The sequence below is a fragment of the Aotus nancymaae genome, unplaced genomic scaffold, assembly GCF_030222135.1.
Source record: "Aotus nancymaae isolate 86718 unplaced genomic scaffold, 86718_ANA_hifiasm-v0.15.2.pri h1tg000002l, whole genome shotgun sequence".
NCBI classification, from domain to species: domain Eukaryota; kingdom Metazoa; phylum Chordata; class Mammalia; order Primates; family Aotidae; genus Aotus; species Aotus nancymaae.
In genome coordinates, this window is record NW_026988413.1 from 26,779,574 (window position 1) to 26,795,016 (window position 15,443).

Genomic DNA, 15,443 nt, shown 5'->3' on the forward strand with positions numbered 1-15,443 from the left:
GAACCTCCAATGAAGAAGGAGGGAAGATGTGTTCTCCACATGCACCCCTCCTCCACTCCCAGCAGCCTTTCCAGGAGATGGAGATGGCGTGAGGTCCCTGAGGGCCTATGGGGCCTCGTCTGGTTGTTGCTTTGCTCCCTTTCTGCGGGGTGGACTGTGCTCAGAGGCTCAGGCCCACTTCTGCTGCATAGCAGCTTGCTCACCACCACGAACACACTCAATCATTTGGCCTCAGTGAGCTGACCAAGGGGCTTTGACCATTTGCTTCTCCAATCTGAAAGGGCCCCCGGCCGAGTGGGTCTTAGCAGAGCACCCTCCCATCTCATGCCCCAGGCCCAGCCACGTGGTATGCTTCAGGGCACCCCGGGCCCATCAGCATTCTTGGCTAATACCAGGCGACATGACCTTCCTTGCCGTCCAGATTGCAGTGGCCTGGGAGATCCACTCTCGGGAATGGATGCCTGCATTCAGCCAAATGGCTGGCCGCTGCGCGCCTTCCTCCGTGCTGAACTGCAGAAGGGAGAAGAAGCTCAAAAATGACCTGCCTGCCCGCACCTCCGCTCCCTTCTCCTCTCCCCAGCTCTCTCCCATTCATTTAATTCATTTAAGATAATTTAGGGACCAAATGTTCCTAAGGGCACCATCTATTTATTGAGTTTCTCCGTGACCAGGAAGCTTAATTGGTTGGCTGCGGGGCCAAGCGCAGCTCCAGGCAGCCTGAATCTCTCCAGCGTCCAGAGAAAATGGAAGAGGAAACAATCGTTACTGTGGATTATGATGCCGGTGCCATCAGAGATAATGTTATGTCTCTAGAAAGACCTCAAATGGTATCCCAACAGCGAGAGACAGAAGGGTGCACGAACCAGGCTGTTTTGGTCGATACGATAAATGAATTTGGTTTAAAATTAAAAGAAGGGAGGCTCGCTATAGCTCTTTGTAAATGGCAGTCATGAATCCTGGCTCCTGCCTCTGCCATAGTGTTGGGCCCCCTTGGGTGAGAGCTCAATGCTAATGAAGCCAGGGTCTCCATCAGATTCGCAAATGATTTAAGCGTAATTATTCTAGAGCAACCAGCTCTGTGGCAGGTCTCCTCCCCCACTGGTCACTTGCCTGGTGCTATAAGCCTGAGTGCTTTGGGACTTACATGAAGCTAAGGGTTTGGCAGATTCTTAGCACCATCAGTTGTTCCATGGGTTACATGCCCAAATTCCTTCTTATTCATTCAGCTGGATTATTTATGTAATTTATGTCATGATCATAGTTCTCTACCTCTTTTAGACCTGAATCTGTTAGAAATATTTGGAAATGAAGCTTTGTATAGCCAAGGATCAGAAGCTGGGCTTAAAATTACACCAACCCTCAAATTAGCTTCCTAGGTTGATTTTCCAATAAGTACCCTCTGAAAGCAGAATAGAAGTCGCAGGCCTATCCCAATTTGTCCTGCTATATACAGAGGTGAAAATGAAAGCAAAAGACTCTGTCCCATCTGAGAGCTTTCTGGAATACTAATCGCCTCCCTCTGATCCTGTCTTTCAGCCAAAACTTGGAATGGGATGCGTTCCTTCTAACACTCTCCGCATTAGACAAAAGCAGGGGACTCTGTCAGACCAAGTTCCAATGTGTCCTGACCTTGTGTTCCTCCCTGAAGTCAAGGAGTTCAAAAAGCTGCCCTTTACAGAGGTCTGAAGCTTGGGTCCTGGATATGGGGACCCAGGAGACCCTTCCAAGTGCGTGTGGCCTCACCTTCAGTACATACATCGGCCGGTTTTCAAATGAATGTCCAATCTTCACCCTGCTCGCCAGGTCAGGAAAGTCTGAGGCAATGTTGTCCATCTCGTGGTAAATCTGAAGCACGAAACAGTGAAGCCAGGACACTTTAAAAGTCTGCTCAGCTCTGGCTGGGTATCTGCAAACTTTACCTTTCCGGTCTTAATTACCTCTTCCAGTACCCTGATCTTGGAGTTGACCATATTATCGGCATGAAAATCCTGATTATGAGAACTGCTTGAAGAGTCCTTTTCTACAGTTTTCTAGAGAGTAGCACACTTTATTTGTTCACAAAATCGTAGTCCACTAAACTAGATAGAGAGACTTTTCCAGATGTTGCTCTAACAGTGTGTCCTTTTTTGCTCCGTACTAGACAGGACAGTAAAAGACAAGAGGCCAGGCGCAGTGGCTCATGCCTGCAGTCCTAGCACTTTGGGAGACTGAGGCAAGAGGACTGCTTGAGGCCAGGAGTTTGAGATCAGTCTGGGCAACGTAGTGAGACCCTATCTAACATTCAAAACCAAAAATTATTCATGAAAAATACGGAAGAGGGAAAAAAAGAAAGAAATTTAAAAATTTAATAATAATAATAAAATGAAATAAAAACAAGCCAAGTGCGGTGGCTCATGCCTATAATCCTGGAACTTTGGGAGGCCAAGGTGGGAGAAGCACTTGAGCCCAGGAGTTCGAGATCAGCCTGGGCAACGTAAGGAGATCCCCCAACTCTACAAATAATGAAAAAAAAAATTAGCCAGCTGCAGAGGCATGTGCCTGTGGTCCCAGCTACTTGGGAAGCTGAGGTGGGAGAATGGTTCGAGCCTGGGAGGTTTAGGCTACAGTGAGCCATGAATGCACCACTGCACTCCAGCCTGGGCAACAAGTGAGGCCTTGTCTGAAAAATAAAAAAAAAATAAAAAATAAAATAAAAAAAGAAAGAGCTCCAAGGCTCTTAAAAACAGTACTCGCCAAACTTCTGTGATCACTTTCTCTACTCAAAAAAAATTAAAAACTAGCATGCACCATATATATGTACACACGCACAGACACACACACACACACACAATGATACAAATATGTACATTATTAAACAATTGAAATGGTTGTGTTAACAGTACACATAAATATATGTAGAAATATAAATAGAAGTTGTAATCGTTTCTTCCTTCATCCTAGTGGACGATCTTGCTTATACCCCATGGATACACATGCCCCGCTTTAGAGATCATTCTCTTTTTTTTTTTTTTCTCTTCTGAGACAGAGTTTCGCTCTTGTTACCCAGGCTGGAGTGCAATGGCGTGATCTCAGCTCACTGCAACCTCCGTCTGCTGGGTTCAAGCAATTCTCCTGCCTCAGCCTCCCGAGTAGCTGGGACTACAGGCATGTGCCACCACGCCCAGCTAATTTTTGTATTTTTTTTTTTTTTTTTTTTTTTTTTTGAGACGGAGTTTCGCTCTTGATACCCAGGCTGGAGCGCAATGGCGCGATCTCGGCTCACCGCAATCTCCGCCTCCTGGGTTCAGGCAATTCTCCTGCCTCAGCCTCCTGAGTAGCTGGGATTACAGGCACGCGCCACCGTGCCCAGCTAATTTTTTGTATTAGTAGAGACGGGGTTTCACCATGTTGACCAGTATGGTCTTGATCTCTTGACCTCATGATCCACCTGCCTTGGCCTCCCAAAGTGCTGGGATTATAGGCGTGAGCCACCGCGCCCGGCCTAGAGATAATTCTCTGAAGGCTTTGTGAATGCCGTGAAGAAAGGTAAATAAACGGCTAAGGACACCCTTATTTGCTTTCAGGAAAAAAGTTTGATATAAATAGAATTTACCCATCTTAGTTGTTCATACCACTTGAGGGCCAAAAGAAAATAAACAAATGTATTTGTTTTGGCTTTAAGATTAGAAGAAGAAACTCTACAGAGGAGGAAAATGTGTAATTGATTCAGAACAAAGTCAAGCTTAAAGGGTTTATCAGACTTGCCATCAATATGGTAGACTGAGCAGCAGCAAGAAACCACCTCCAAAGACATAGGCCAACCAGGTAAAATACAAGAAATATGATTCACAGCCAAGTTTAAAAGCTGAACAAGAGGAAACTGTAGGTGCCAGAAACAAAGAAGGAACTAACTAGGAAGGTGGAGGGTGAGAGCTCATGCCACAGAGCCCCATCTCTGCGGTGGGTGCTGCGGGCTTAGGCAAACCTGAACTAGGAGGGGAGGCGTAGGACCCAGCATAGGACAAGGAGCTGGAGTTTGAGAGCTAGGAACGGGCAATTTGGGCCTCAAATAGGGCCTGGAGATTCTACCCACTCTACCCACTGACCCTAGAGAGTAGAGGAAAAGCAGGATGGCTGCCTTGAACCTTGAGAGAAAAAGAGAATCACCAGGAAAAATTAAAACAAGCTGTGTCCAGGTGTGGTGTGCAAATTCACGCTGCCCACCACATAAATAATGGCTTTGGAACCAGACACTCTGGCAGAGACAAGCATGAGATTCCCACTAGAGACCTAAGAAAGCCTAAGTGGTTATAGACTATAAGGTTTTTTTTTGTTTTTGTTTTTTTTTTGAGACAGAGTCTTGCTTCATCACTCAGGCTGGAGTGCAGTGGCGCCATCTCGATTCACTGCAACCTCTACCTCCTGGTTTCAAGTGATTCTCCTGCCTCAGCCTCCCAAGTAGTTGAGACTACAGGTGCCCACCACCACGCCCGGATAATTTTTGTATTTTTTTAGTTGAGACAAGGTTTCACCATGTTGGCCAGGCTGATCTTGAACTCCTGACCTCAAGTGATCTGCCTGTCCCAGCCTCCCAAAGTGCTGGGATTACAGGTGTGAGCCACCGCACCCAGCCTAGAATACGAGTTCTTAAAAGCTGTTTTTAGAAAGAACTGCATGTAACCAAGCTGGGAGGGTGGTGGCACACCAATCCACAGTGGAGGGTGTCACGGTGTGAGGACAAGATTGCTGTAAGCCAGGCTGCAAAGAGCACCTTAAACCAGAGAAACCAGAGGTGAGTGGGTGAGACAGTGAGGCTCCAGCAGCCGGCAGATGAAGGGATGGCCCCTCCAGGGTCTTGGGTGACATTTGCAACTGGTTAGCTCAGCTGGTGAGGGCCCCACACTCATGAGGCTGACGTCATGGGCCTGATCCCTATGTGGGCTCTGAGCTCTGCATTCGTCCATGGCCTGAGACTGAACTCCTAACTTCATCCAGCTGTTTCACACATGTATGTCATTGGTCACAAGGGGGATGAAGGGGCAGTGCAGTTGGAAGTGTATTCCATAAACAAAGCTACTGACAAGCATGGGAAAGAAGTGGAAATAGTCAACCTTTGAAATCCTCCCTCAAGAAGAGAAACAACTCAAAGCATATGCCTTGATGTATTAAGGTACACGAAGGGGAGCACTCATTTAGATGTGGGGGTGTGTTCCTGAGCTCGTGGTCTGCAGATGAACGAAGACGACGACCCTGAGGGGTGTAAGAGAACTGTACCGCATTCATGATGCAGGTCGATTCAACAGTCTCTCTTGATTTCTTAAGTTCCAGTACCCCAGGAAATTATTCTGCTTCGGGTTTTTCATTTGAAGGTTTGGCTTACCTTGAAAGTCAGCCATCGATATCAAGTGGTTTCTAACTAAACACAGCACCAAAACGCACGGTAGAACAAACACATACATTATAGGTAGTCAGGACAAATGAGTGGAAATATTTGGTTAACCTTGGAAATTGCCACTTGTCTACCTGCCTGGAATAAGTAACATTTTATGCTGGGTGAGTAAAATAGAGGGTTTATGGTAGGGTAGAAGAAGGTTGAATTACAACAGCTAGAAATGATTGCAATTATTTTCATGGTGTTCTTAAGGAGTTGCTTAAGGAAAGAAGGATGGCTGAGGCGGGAAATGTCAGGTTGTATTTCATGACACTCTTAGGTGCTGGTAGGAGTTAAACAATCTAAGAACTAGAAAGGAATTGAAATGTACATATTTTAGCCCCTCAGTGAGAGGATATCGTGCTGAAGACTAATGTCTCCCGGAAGTAAGGAGGTAGAGAATCTTGATCTTAACTCACTCTGAAACACTTACAGCTTCCAGAGAATGGTAAGCCCCGTAGTTGAAGTTATTACTGCTCCGTTCTTGCCCTTCATTCTGTTGCATTTCTTCATCTTCATTGTCTAAAAGGGCCTGAAAACACACAGCAATGCTGTGAACTGATGCACTACAGATGTAGGTTTATGGTTTTTCTGCCATATCTTGGCACATGGGCCAGCCAAGATGGCGGCCCCTTCCGCATATCAAGCAGCACAAATGTCAAGGTTAAAAGGGAGTCAGATTTCTTTCATATCTTTCTAACATTTTACTTCTTGGGTGGTGGCTCGTGCCTGAAATCCCAGCACTTTGGGAGGCTGAGGTAGGCGGATCATGAGATCAGGAGATTGAGACCATCCTGGCCAACATGATGAAACCCCATCTCTACTAAAAATACAAAAATTAGCTGGGCATTGTGGCGCATGCCTGTAATCCCAGCTACGGGAGGTTGAGGCGGTAGAATCGCTTGAACCAGGGAGTCGGAGGTTGCAGTGAGCCAAGATTGCACCACTGTACTCCAGCCTGGCGACAGACAGAGCAAGCCTCCGTCTCAAAAAATAAATAAATAAATGTACTTCTTGGTGTCCAACTTACATCACCTAATTCAAAACCCACTTATTCCCTGGAAGCAACATATGTGCTCTTTGGCTATTCTATAGTATGAATTCTCTAGACATCAGGCCGCATCTGGTATCCAGTGCCTCTGAAATACACAGCTTGGGAAACCATTCAGAAACAAAGACATTCTTATAACTACTCATACTTTGAAGGTTCCTGGCAGATGTCTGTGACATGTGAGGATGATTAATAAGCTCATAGCTGCTAACGCCGTCAGGAAACTCCCAGGCCAGATCACCAATTAGTCCACAACCCACCTCGGTGAAGGAGAGAGCATGAGCCAGACACTGTTCTGATGTTCAGATACAGGTCGTGAGGCCAGAGGATGGCGTTCCTTCTGCTGGGGGCTGTCGATGACATTCCCCTTGTCTCAAAAGGTGGTCCCCAACCTTTGGCTGGTCCCCAACACCCTCCCCCTGTTCTGCTCTTGCCACCTGACTTCAAAGAAGAAAAGAAAGAGGGACTTATGACTTAAGGCTCATCTAGGATATGCCGGGTACTGTTAGACATTTTACATACATTTAATCCTGAATCTTCTCAACAAATCACATGACATACGTCTCACTGTCACCATTTTATTGATGAAGAAACGGAGGCTCTGCAGGTTAATAGCTTGTCCAAAGACACACCACACAGCACTAGCAGTTAGCAAAATCAGGATTTGGATCCAAATCTGTGTGGTTCCCTGGCCTATTTATGCCCTTTCTACTATAAAATGTCATTCCTCTAACAAGTCACTGCACTTTACTTCCATTTACCTCAATTTCCTCATCTATAGAATAGAAAAGGATAAAACCAGAACTTGCAAATCCCTCCCGTCTACTCTGGACTGGCTGCTTGGTCCTATGCGAGACCAGGAGGCGGGGGGCTTAGTCTTCCTACCTGCAGATCCTCAATTGTCACTTCGTACTCCAAGTCCTGGGATGTCAGGAAGGATTTGACTGGCTGCAGACTGACAGATGGGACCAGGACATCCACAGGCCGATTGAAGGTGGAGGGAGATTTCCAGACATTGAGCTGAAGAGAACAGAAATGAAACCAGATTAAAGGACAGTTCAGGTAAAATGTACAATGAGCTCAGAGTGATCCCTGAGAGGCTGGCCTCTGCCCAAGGGCAAAGTCTGCCCATTTCACAATTGTGTCTGCTCAGACCTGCCCAACAAGCAGTATCTGGCAGAGACCAAGCGTCATAAGTGGATGGCAGCTAGAAGGATGGCGCCTACTGTTCAAGCACCCCTTCTCCCAGGACCCCCCTGCCGTGACGGGATCTATAGTGCTCCTTCTCTCCCATCGGCCCCCTCAATTGTGTAAATGGCAAGTGGACTAACACGGGATCATATTCAGAGACTGTCTGGAAACAAAAATAATCACACCAGGAGAGCAAGAGTCTTCTCCCACCAAAGTTAGAAGACACTCGGGAGAGCTAAGAAGAACCAGGTACCTTCAAGTTGTTGGAATTCACTAGCTGACGCAATTTGCTGATCTCGTCTCCATTCCTGACATTAATCCTAAAAACTTGGTCCCTAGAGAAGGAGAAAAAAAAAAGAGCAAAAGGTAATGATGAGCGTTCAGCTGGCAAAGAAACCCCAAGCCTCCTATCCCAGACATAACCAGGCTGAAGGAAAGGAAACGGTCTAGTCTTTGGTTATAATGTATGGCCATTAAAAATAAGGCTACATGGCAACTATGAAAAAGTGCTTATGGCATAACTTTAAGGGAAATATTAAGTGAAAGAGCAGGACACAAAATTGTATGTATGCCATGATTATAAGTATGGAAATAGCAGATGCATTGGAAGAAAAACAGACAGCGGAAATATACCAAATGCTGACAGCCCTTATGTTAGGGTCGTGGGATTATGGATGACTTACTTTTTTCCCCCTTGTATCTGTTTTCTGTAATGTGGTCATATTACTTTATAATGAAAAACATATATATTTTACAGGAAGGAATGAGCCTGAGTTACACGCAAAGCTAACTCAAGACATAAAGAAGCACTTCTTCACTGTCAGGGCTGAGGACTGAAACCCTGGCGGAACCTCCGTGCTGGAAAGGAAACAGCATCTCCATGCTGGGAGGGTGAGCTGTGCCCCCTTAAACCCAGGAGAGGAGGCTGGGTCCTCGCTCAGTCCCTTCCAGCTCCAGAACCCCAGGCTCGTTTGGGTGGAAACTGACCATGGCCCATGGTGCTGAGGCTGGATTTGGGATCCGCTCCTCCCCACGGGGAGAGAAGGGACCCTTAGAGGGCACAGTGGGGGCCGGCCAGTCTCAGTGCCCTTTGTCATATGTCCTGAGCTTGCTTCATGTACGTGATTTAGCTTCTGCAGAGGTGGTAGGTGTAGTGGACCCCGAAGTCCCGTGTGTGGGTGGGAGAAAGCGGGGCCTGAAAAGCTGCCTTTGTGCTCTCAGCTGGCTGGGGAGACAGGGGACCATTAGGCCGTTGCTAGGAGACGACCCCAATGAATCCGCACTCGACACTGTGACTGCGTCACGCCTTTGACACAAGTGAATGCGAGGAAAGCCACTGTGGGCTCAAGGACCTGTTGAGAGTGAATGGCTGTCACAGGGAGCTGAGCGTGCAGCCTCATGGGACAGCTCCTCATCAGAAAACTGATTTCATCCAGACGGTCCTTCAGGGTTTTGCTGGGTTCTGGAAGGTTCTAGGGGCTCTCCAGTAGGTCTAGGCCAGTCTCAAGGAGTCAAGGTCCACTGTAGAGCCGCTCCTGCTGCAGGTTGCTGGTTTGGAGGAGATGCCAGTGCTGAAGCTTCCCTTTCTCCCAACCCACCTGGTCCCCACAGGGTCCTGGAGGTGAGCGGGTAACTGCACCCTGTGGGCACTGCCAACAGCCCTGCAGAGATGCCACTGGCTGGGCAGCTCTCAGTCTGCACCCAACAGGCTTCAGATGAGGCGTCAAACCTGGCCTTTCCCTGACCTGAGTGAGCATCCTTGAAAAAAAGGGACCGAGGTAGGACAGAATGGAGCCAGGTGTGATGGCTCACACTTGTAATCCCAGTGCTTCAGGAAACCAAGGGGAGAGGATTGCCTGAGGCCAGGAGGTCAAGATCAGCCTGGATAAAATAGGGAGACTTTGTCTCTACAAAAAAACATGAAAAAAATCAGCTGGGCATAGTGGTTCAGGAGGCTGAGGCAGGAGGATCACTGGAGCCCAGGAGTTCAAGGCTACAGTGAGCTATGATCGCACCTCTGCACTCTAGCCTGGGCAACAGAGCAAGGCCCCCATCTCAAAAATTTCAAATTAAAAATAGATAAATAAATAAATAAAACAGAAGGGAAATCTTTACTCCTGGATGGGGATGAAAACCCGTCTACTGAACCCCTGCTGTATCACAACCTACTTCCAACACTCCAGAAAGGGGGTATCTTTAAAATGGGGATTCTCTTAAAAACAATAAAATAAAATAAAATAAAATGGGGATTCTATACTCAGCAGGTTGAGGCAGGAGGATTGCTTGAGCCCAGGAGTTAAAGGCTGCAATGAGCTATGACTGCATCACTGCACTCTAGTCTGGCTGACAGAACAAAACCCTGTCTCCAAAAAAAAAAAATGGGGGTTCTAGAAAGACCTTGCGTGGCGACATATTTATTAGCACAATTAGGCATATGTAAAACACAGCACTGGCTATAGCAATCACAAAGAGGAAAGGGAGGGAGAAGGAATAGGAGGAGAAAAAAAGGAGGGCATAAGAATAAGCAGCTCTTGGAGTATAAAAATCATGTTACACATTCACCCAGCATGTGCATTTTAGTTTTTCCAAAGTGGTGACTTCACAACAGAGCTTGTGCACATTCCTGGGCATGGTTCAGGACAATGGGATACTGTGTCTCCACCTGGCCCTGAGTATGATTAAATCCGCAACCCCACTTCATCCTGCTGTAATCAGCCAAGCTACAGAGATTAAAGAGATGTCTGTAGCATGTACAGAGGCAGGGCAGAAAGGCAGGTGCAGAGCGGAGCCCATTCCATCTGTCTCTTCTTCACCTCTCCCTTCTACCCCACCTTGGTCCCAGCCCAAACTCATTGTGTACTTTTGTACATGCTGTTCCCACTGTCTGCAGTCCATCCTTTTTCTCATCTGTCTGGCCCATCTAGTCCCATCGAATCTTTAGGACCCACTCACATCACCCACGAAGCTTTTCCTGAACAGTCCTAGCAGTCTTCAGATAGCGCTGAACATTGGTGGTGCGGTAGTGGGGTAGCATTATCCTTATGAACAGAAGTACAGTGACGCCCGAAAGCGGGAAGGACGTCTCGGGGCGCCATGTGAAGGGCAGCCTTCTTCTTGCCCTCACTGTCCTCCTCTCTGTTTGGAATATGCCCTCTTCAGTTCATGAGACTCAAGATGGTCGAGCATATTCTATCTCCATTATCTGGAAATTCACTCAAAGACCTTGAACTCTTTCTGAAGATGGAAGATTGGCCTGGGAGGGGGACGTGTTGGGATTTACAGGTGGCATGTTTGCCTCTCCTATTCCACACAGGTGTTCTCGCAGCTCCTCTTAACTCGGTCCTCTCCAATAGCCAGGGGCGTCCAGCTGCTGCCAGTGAGATGGCTGGCACCGCCTCTCCCTTACCCCTACAGGCATCTGTGCTTTACACAGTCCATACCCACTTAGGTGACTGAGCATCTATCCCTCCCCTTTCACCATGCTGGCAGCCAAGTGTCCCATTCTTTGCGCCTTTCTCGCCTGCCTCCCCAGCCAGGCTTAGCAGCCACCACAAAGTGTATTAAGAGATGGTTTCACAGAACTCTTAGATGCCTGCCAGCTTCCTGCTGATGCTGATGCTATAACCAGCTCTGCAACTGCTTCCTGTTCTCTGCCTGCCTGGCGCCTCTAGGCATCCTGGCCATTGTCCCATCCTGAAGGTGTCTGAAGACCAGGGCAGAAGACGCCAGCAGAGCAAGAGAGACTGGGGAGATAGGTGAGGCGGATGGAAGGGAGGGGAATGGGTGGTGGGTGGTGGGGAGAAACCATCATCCTCATCTTCAGCAGCCAATCCAGAGCCTGGCTTCCCAAGACTTGAATGCTCAGAGGCCCGCTTCCCCTTGCTCTCAATGTTCCCCTTGCTGTAAACTCCGGGTGTCTGGAACGTCTCTAGAGAGCCCAGGAAGAATTCCACTACCTTTGCTAGGTTTCCAACTGTGGTGTGAGAACAGATTTGGAGATGAGAATGACACTATCAGTTAAAACCATCTGCAATCAGCTCAGGCACACAGCTTTTTCTGCATAGAATTCCTGCAGAGAGCATTCTAGGGCCTGGCCCAGCTGTCGCAGCCCAGGTGCCCACCGGATTGCAAGAGAGGTCTGTATCTTGTGAAATAGAGATTTTTTCCAGCCACATGAATAGCTGCAGTAGGAGCCTGACGGTTCCATGAGTCAGCCCACACGGCAGCAAGTCTAGTCACTACACACCTACTGCTGAGCCGCCTGCAGGAAAATCTCCTCCCTGGCCACCTGCTAGCCTAAGCCCTCTGAGCTATTTGGCAATAGAGACACAGGTGTGAACAGAAGTCATCACCATAAAAATTAGTCAATCTCATATAAGTAATTACCTCAAAAAACAACCCAAAGTTCCATTAGCCAGATAGTAAAACAGAAAGTGAACTAAGAGATAGATCCAGGAGACACAGGATTTTATCTGGAAATAAACTTGTGTTATAGCAAAAGAATGCGAGTTTTACATTCAGAGTTCCAGCTCCCCACTTTCCAGCTAAGTGGCCTTGGGCATGTTCCTTAACATTTCTAAGGCTGATGTTTTTTCATGTTTAAATGGAAGAAAATAACACCCCTCCCTGGCAAAGTTGTTGCGTGATGCAAAAGATAATGTACATGAAAGCTCTTTGCAAATGGCAAAGTATTATGCAGTAATGAGTTATTATAATTCAGTCTTCTAGCAGGGCACCATGGTATCCTTTTTACCTCTCCTACCACCCAAATGTCACTCCTTTGCAAACCTCAAAGCATTCTGCTTGGAGCGTGCTGAGCACATGTGGGTATACGCGCGCGCACACACACATACACACACGTGTGCTCACATCGTGTACAGGCATGTGTCTCTGCATGTCATTTTCATAGCTGTGTCAAGGCAAGACCTGTGAAATCTCCACATCCCAGAAGCCAGTGAGAAAGCACCAGCTCATAAGGGGTATAGCTCAGGGGTAGAACACTGGACTGCAGATCAAGAGAAAGCACCAGCTCGGAAAGCCTTCGCCATTAACAAAGAAGTGAAATCAACAAGCTTGAGACCCAGGTTTTCCCTGTAAGCATGGCAGAAATGGAAAACAAATCATTTCTGGTAACCAGTAACTCTTGGTAACTCTTGGTAATTAATAACGTAGCTCTTAGTAACCAGTAACTCTTAGTAATTAATAATGTAGGAGTAAGAAAGGAGATGCCTGGAACTGACCTTATAAAAAAAAGAACTAGGCAGAAAAAAATGGCAGGAGATGAGGGAGCTGGGGAGAGACCGCAGCGATCATCTAGTCCTGATTTCACAGATGAAATCGGGTCTCAGAGAAGATAAGAGAAGAGAGTGGACTTGTCCAGGATGACACAGGGACAAAGCTGGAACAAGAGCCTGGCTCTCCTTCCTCCATGTGAGCTATCCACAGCCATTCATTTTCAGTCCCATTTGGCTCTCATATTTCTGAAATAACCAAATAAGAAGAAGTCCAAAAGGAACTTACCCAAAAAATTTTTCTCGGCTACAGATGCTGGACCCAATAAGGGCCCCAATGAACAGTATCCACCTCATATCCCAGGGGAGTCAGTCCTACAGAGGCCAAGTCAAGCTGTATTTATAGAGTCTGTGGGTGACTCAAGTCCTCAAAAATGCTAATTGATTCCCAAGCACCCTTCCAGCTCTGACAGTGCAACAGGCAGGCCCTACCAATGCCTCTCCCATTCCTTTCAAGTGATAAAGATTGAGTCTCTCAATTTACAAGGTCAGGAACTTGCTCCAGGGGCTGAAAAGTGTGCCAAGGGTACCTTATTGCTCATCGCTTGGCATTTAAATAGTGTTTTTTGAGTAAATAAGAAAGTCTCACGGTGTTGGATGGAATTTATGCTGATAGGAGAGGTGAGATTGTAAATCTGGGATGGGGTTACCTCTAGAATTTAAAAAAAAAAAAGTTGGCTGGGTGTGGTGGCTCATGCCTGTAATCCCAGCACTTTGGGAGGCCAAGGCGGGTGGATCACCTGAAGTCAGGAGTTCGAGACCAGCCTGCCCAACATGGTGAAACCCCATGTCTACTAAAAATACAAAAAATTAGCCAGGCGTGGTGGCAAGCACCTGTAATCTCAGCTACTTGGGAGGCTGAGGCAGGAGAATCACTTGAACCCAGGAGGCAGAGGTTGCAGTGAGCCGAAGTCGCACCATTGCAGTCCAGCCTGGGCAACAAGAGCGAAACTCTGTCTCAAAAAAATTAAATAAAATGAAGACTATCAAAGCAACCCTGGAGCTGGTCCAAGACCACATGCTTGACAAGCCCTGCCAGAGAATTTCACCAGGGCAGGTCAGGATGAGGAAAGAGGTTTGTGGCCTCTTTTATGGATCTGAGGCCTAATTCTTACGACTCCACTAAGAAAATAGAAACGTATCAGGCAAATTATACAGAAAGGATGTTATAGTCTGAATGAATTATCAGTGTTCCTTGGAGTCTGAACTACAGGGAAGGCTTAAATGATATTACCAATAATAAAACTTTCTTATACTTCCTAGAAGTATAAGAAAGTGGGTCTGGTGTCCTTTCTGCCAAGTCACAGCTGAATAAATGGAAGACACTCATGATCTCCATAACTTCTTCAGGGACTCTGGGGCCATTGAGTCTGTCCTGGGAGCTCAGTTCCCACAGTCTTTCCCATCCCACCCTCCTTACAGTCTACACGCTTTCCATACCCACCAAAGGGAAGTTGAGAGAGTTAAAGAAAAACTATTCTGACTTGTGTTAAAATGTAAGACCTAGGCCGAGCACAGTGGCTTACTCCTGTAATCCCAGCACTTTGGGAGGCTGAGGCGGGTGGATCACAAAGTTAGGAGTTCAAGACCAGCCTGGCCAACATAGTGAGATCCTATTTCTACTAAAAATACAAAAAACTAGCCAGGCGTGTTGTGGGTGCCTGTAATTCCAGCTGCTTGGGAGACTGAGGCAGGGGAACTGCTTGAACCTAGGAGGCGGAGGTTGCAGTGAGCCAAGATCGTACCACTGCACTTCAGCCCGGATGACAGTGAGACACTTCCTCTCAAAAAAAAAAAAAAAAAGGCCGGGGGCAGTGGCAGGGGGATCACAAGGTCAAGAGATCGAGACCATCCTGGCCAACATGGTGAAACCCCGTCCCTAGTAAAAATTACAAAAATTAGCTGGGTGTGGTGGCATGCACCTGTAGTCCCAGCTACTCGGGAGGCTGAGGCAAGAGAATTGTTTGAACTCGGGAGGCGGAGATTGCAGTGAGCCAAGATTGCACCACTGTACTCCAGCCTGGCGCCTGGCGACAGAGCAAGACTCTGTCTCAAAAAAAAAAATAATAATAATAATAAATGTAAGACCCAATTCAAGATTATTATGATTGGGACCATGGCTATTACCATAGGAGAGACTTACTGTGCTCCACACCAAATACAGCAAAGAAAACGGAGGATCCGTAGGATTACTAAGAGAAGACATTGAGGTAGGGGAATTCTTGCTAAAGGCAGGCCAAGGACGTGGACATCAAATGTAGAAATGAGGAACTTGATCAGATATCAAGGTGGGAGGAATGACTTAGCAGGATCTTTGCTCAGGCTGGCTTAGCCAGAGCTCAAGAACCAGCCTAGGCAAAAGGAAGGCACAGAATCTCAAGTGTGGTCCCGGAGAGAGCCTTTGTTGGGAGCTCTGGAGCTAGGGGCCATCATCTCCTCTTGCTCCCTCAGGGTCCTTTTGTCCTCTCAACACTTAAACTGAATTCCTACACCCACCCTG

At 47.2% G+C, this 15,443-nt stretch overlaps 1 protein-coding gene across 2 annotated transcripts in view; it reads right to left on the reverse strand.

The window, feature by feature from the left end:
- CPA4 (carboxypeptidase A4) overlaps positions 1–15,443 on the reverse strand; it is a 40,947-nt gene that overhangs the window by 18,070 nt on the left and 7,434 nt on the right. Inside the window, exons 2-6 of one of the 2 annotated variants that reach the window (XM_064373504.1) lie at positions 7,906–7,987; positions 7,347–7,481; positions 5,844–5,942; positions 1,744–1,845; positions 406–510 (exon numbers count right to left, since the gene is read on the reverse strand). In XM_064373504.1, the coding sequence (XP_064229574.1) occupies positions 406–510; positions 1,744–1,845; positions 5,844–5,915 (279 nt within the window). In that variant the 5' untranslated portion in view covers positions 5,916–5,942; positions 7,347–7,481; positions 7,906–7,987. Of the gene's footprint in view, positions 1–405; positions 511–1,743; positions 1,846–5,829; positions 5,943–7,346; positions 7,482–7,905; positions 7,988–15,443 lie in introns of those variants that run through there. The other variant, XM_064373498.1, reaches the window with a different exon arrangement.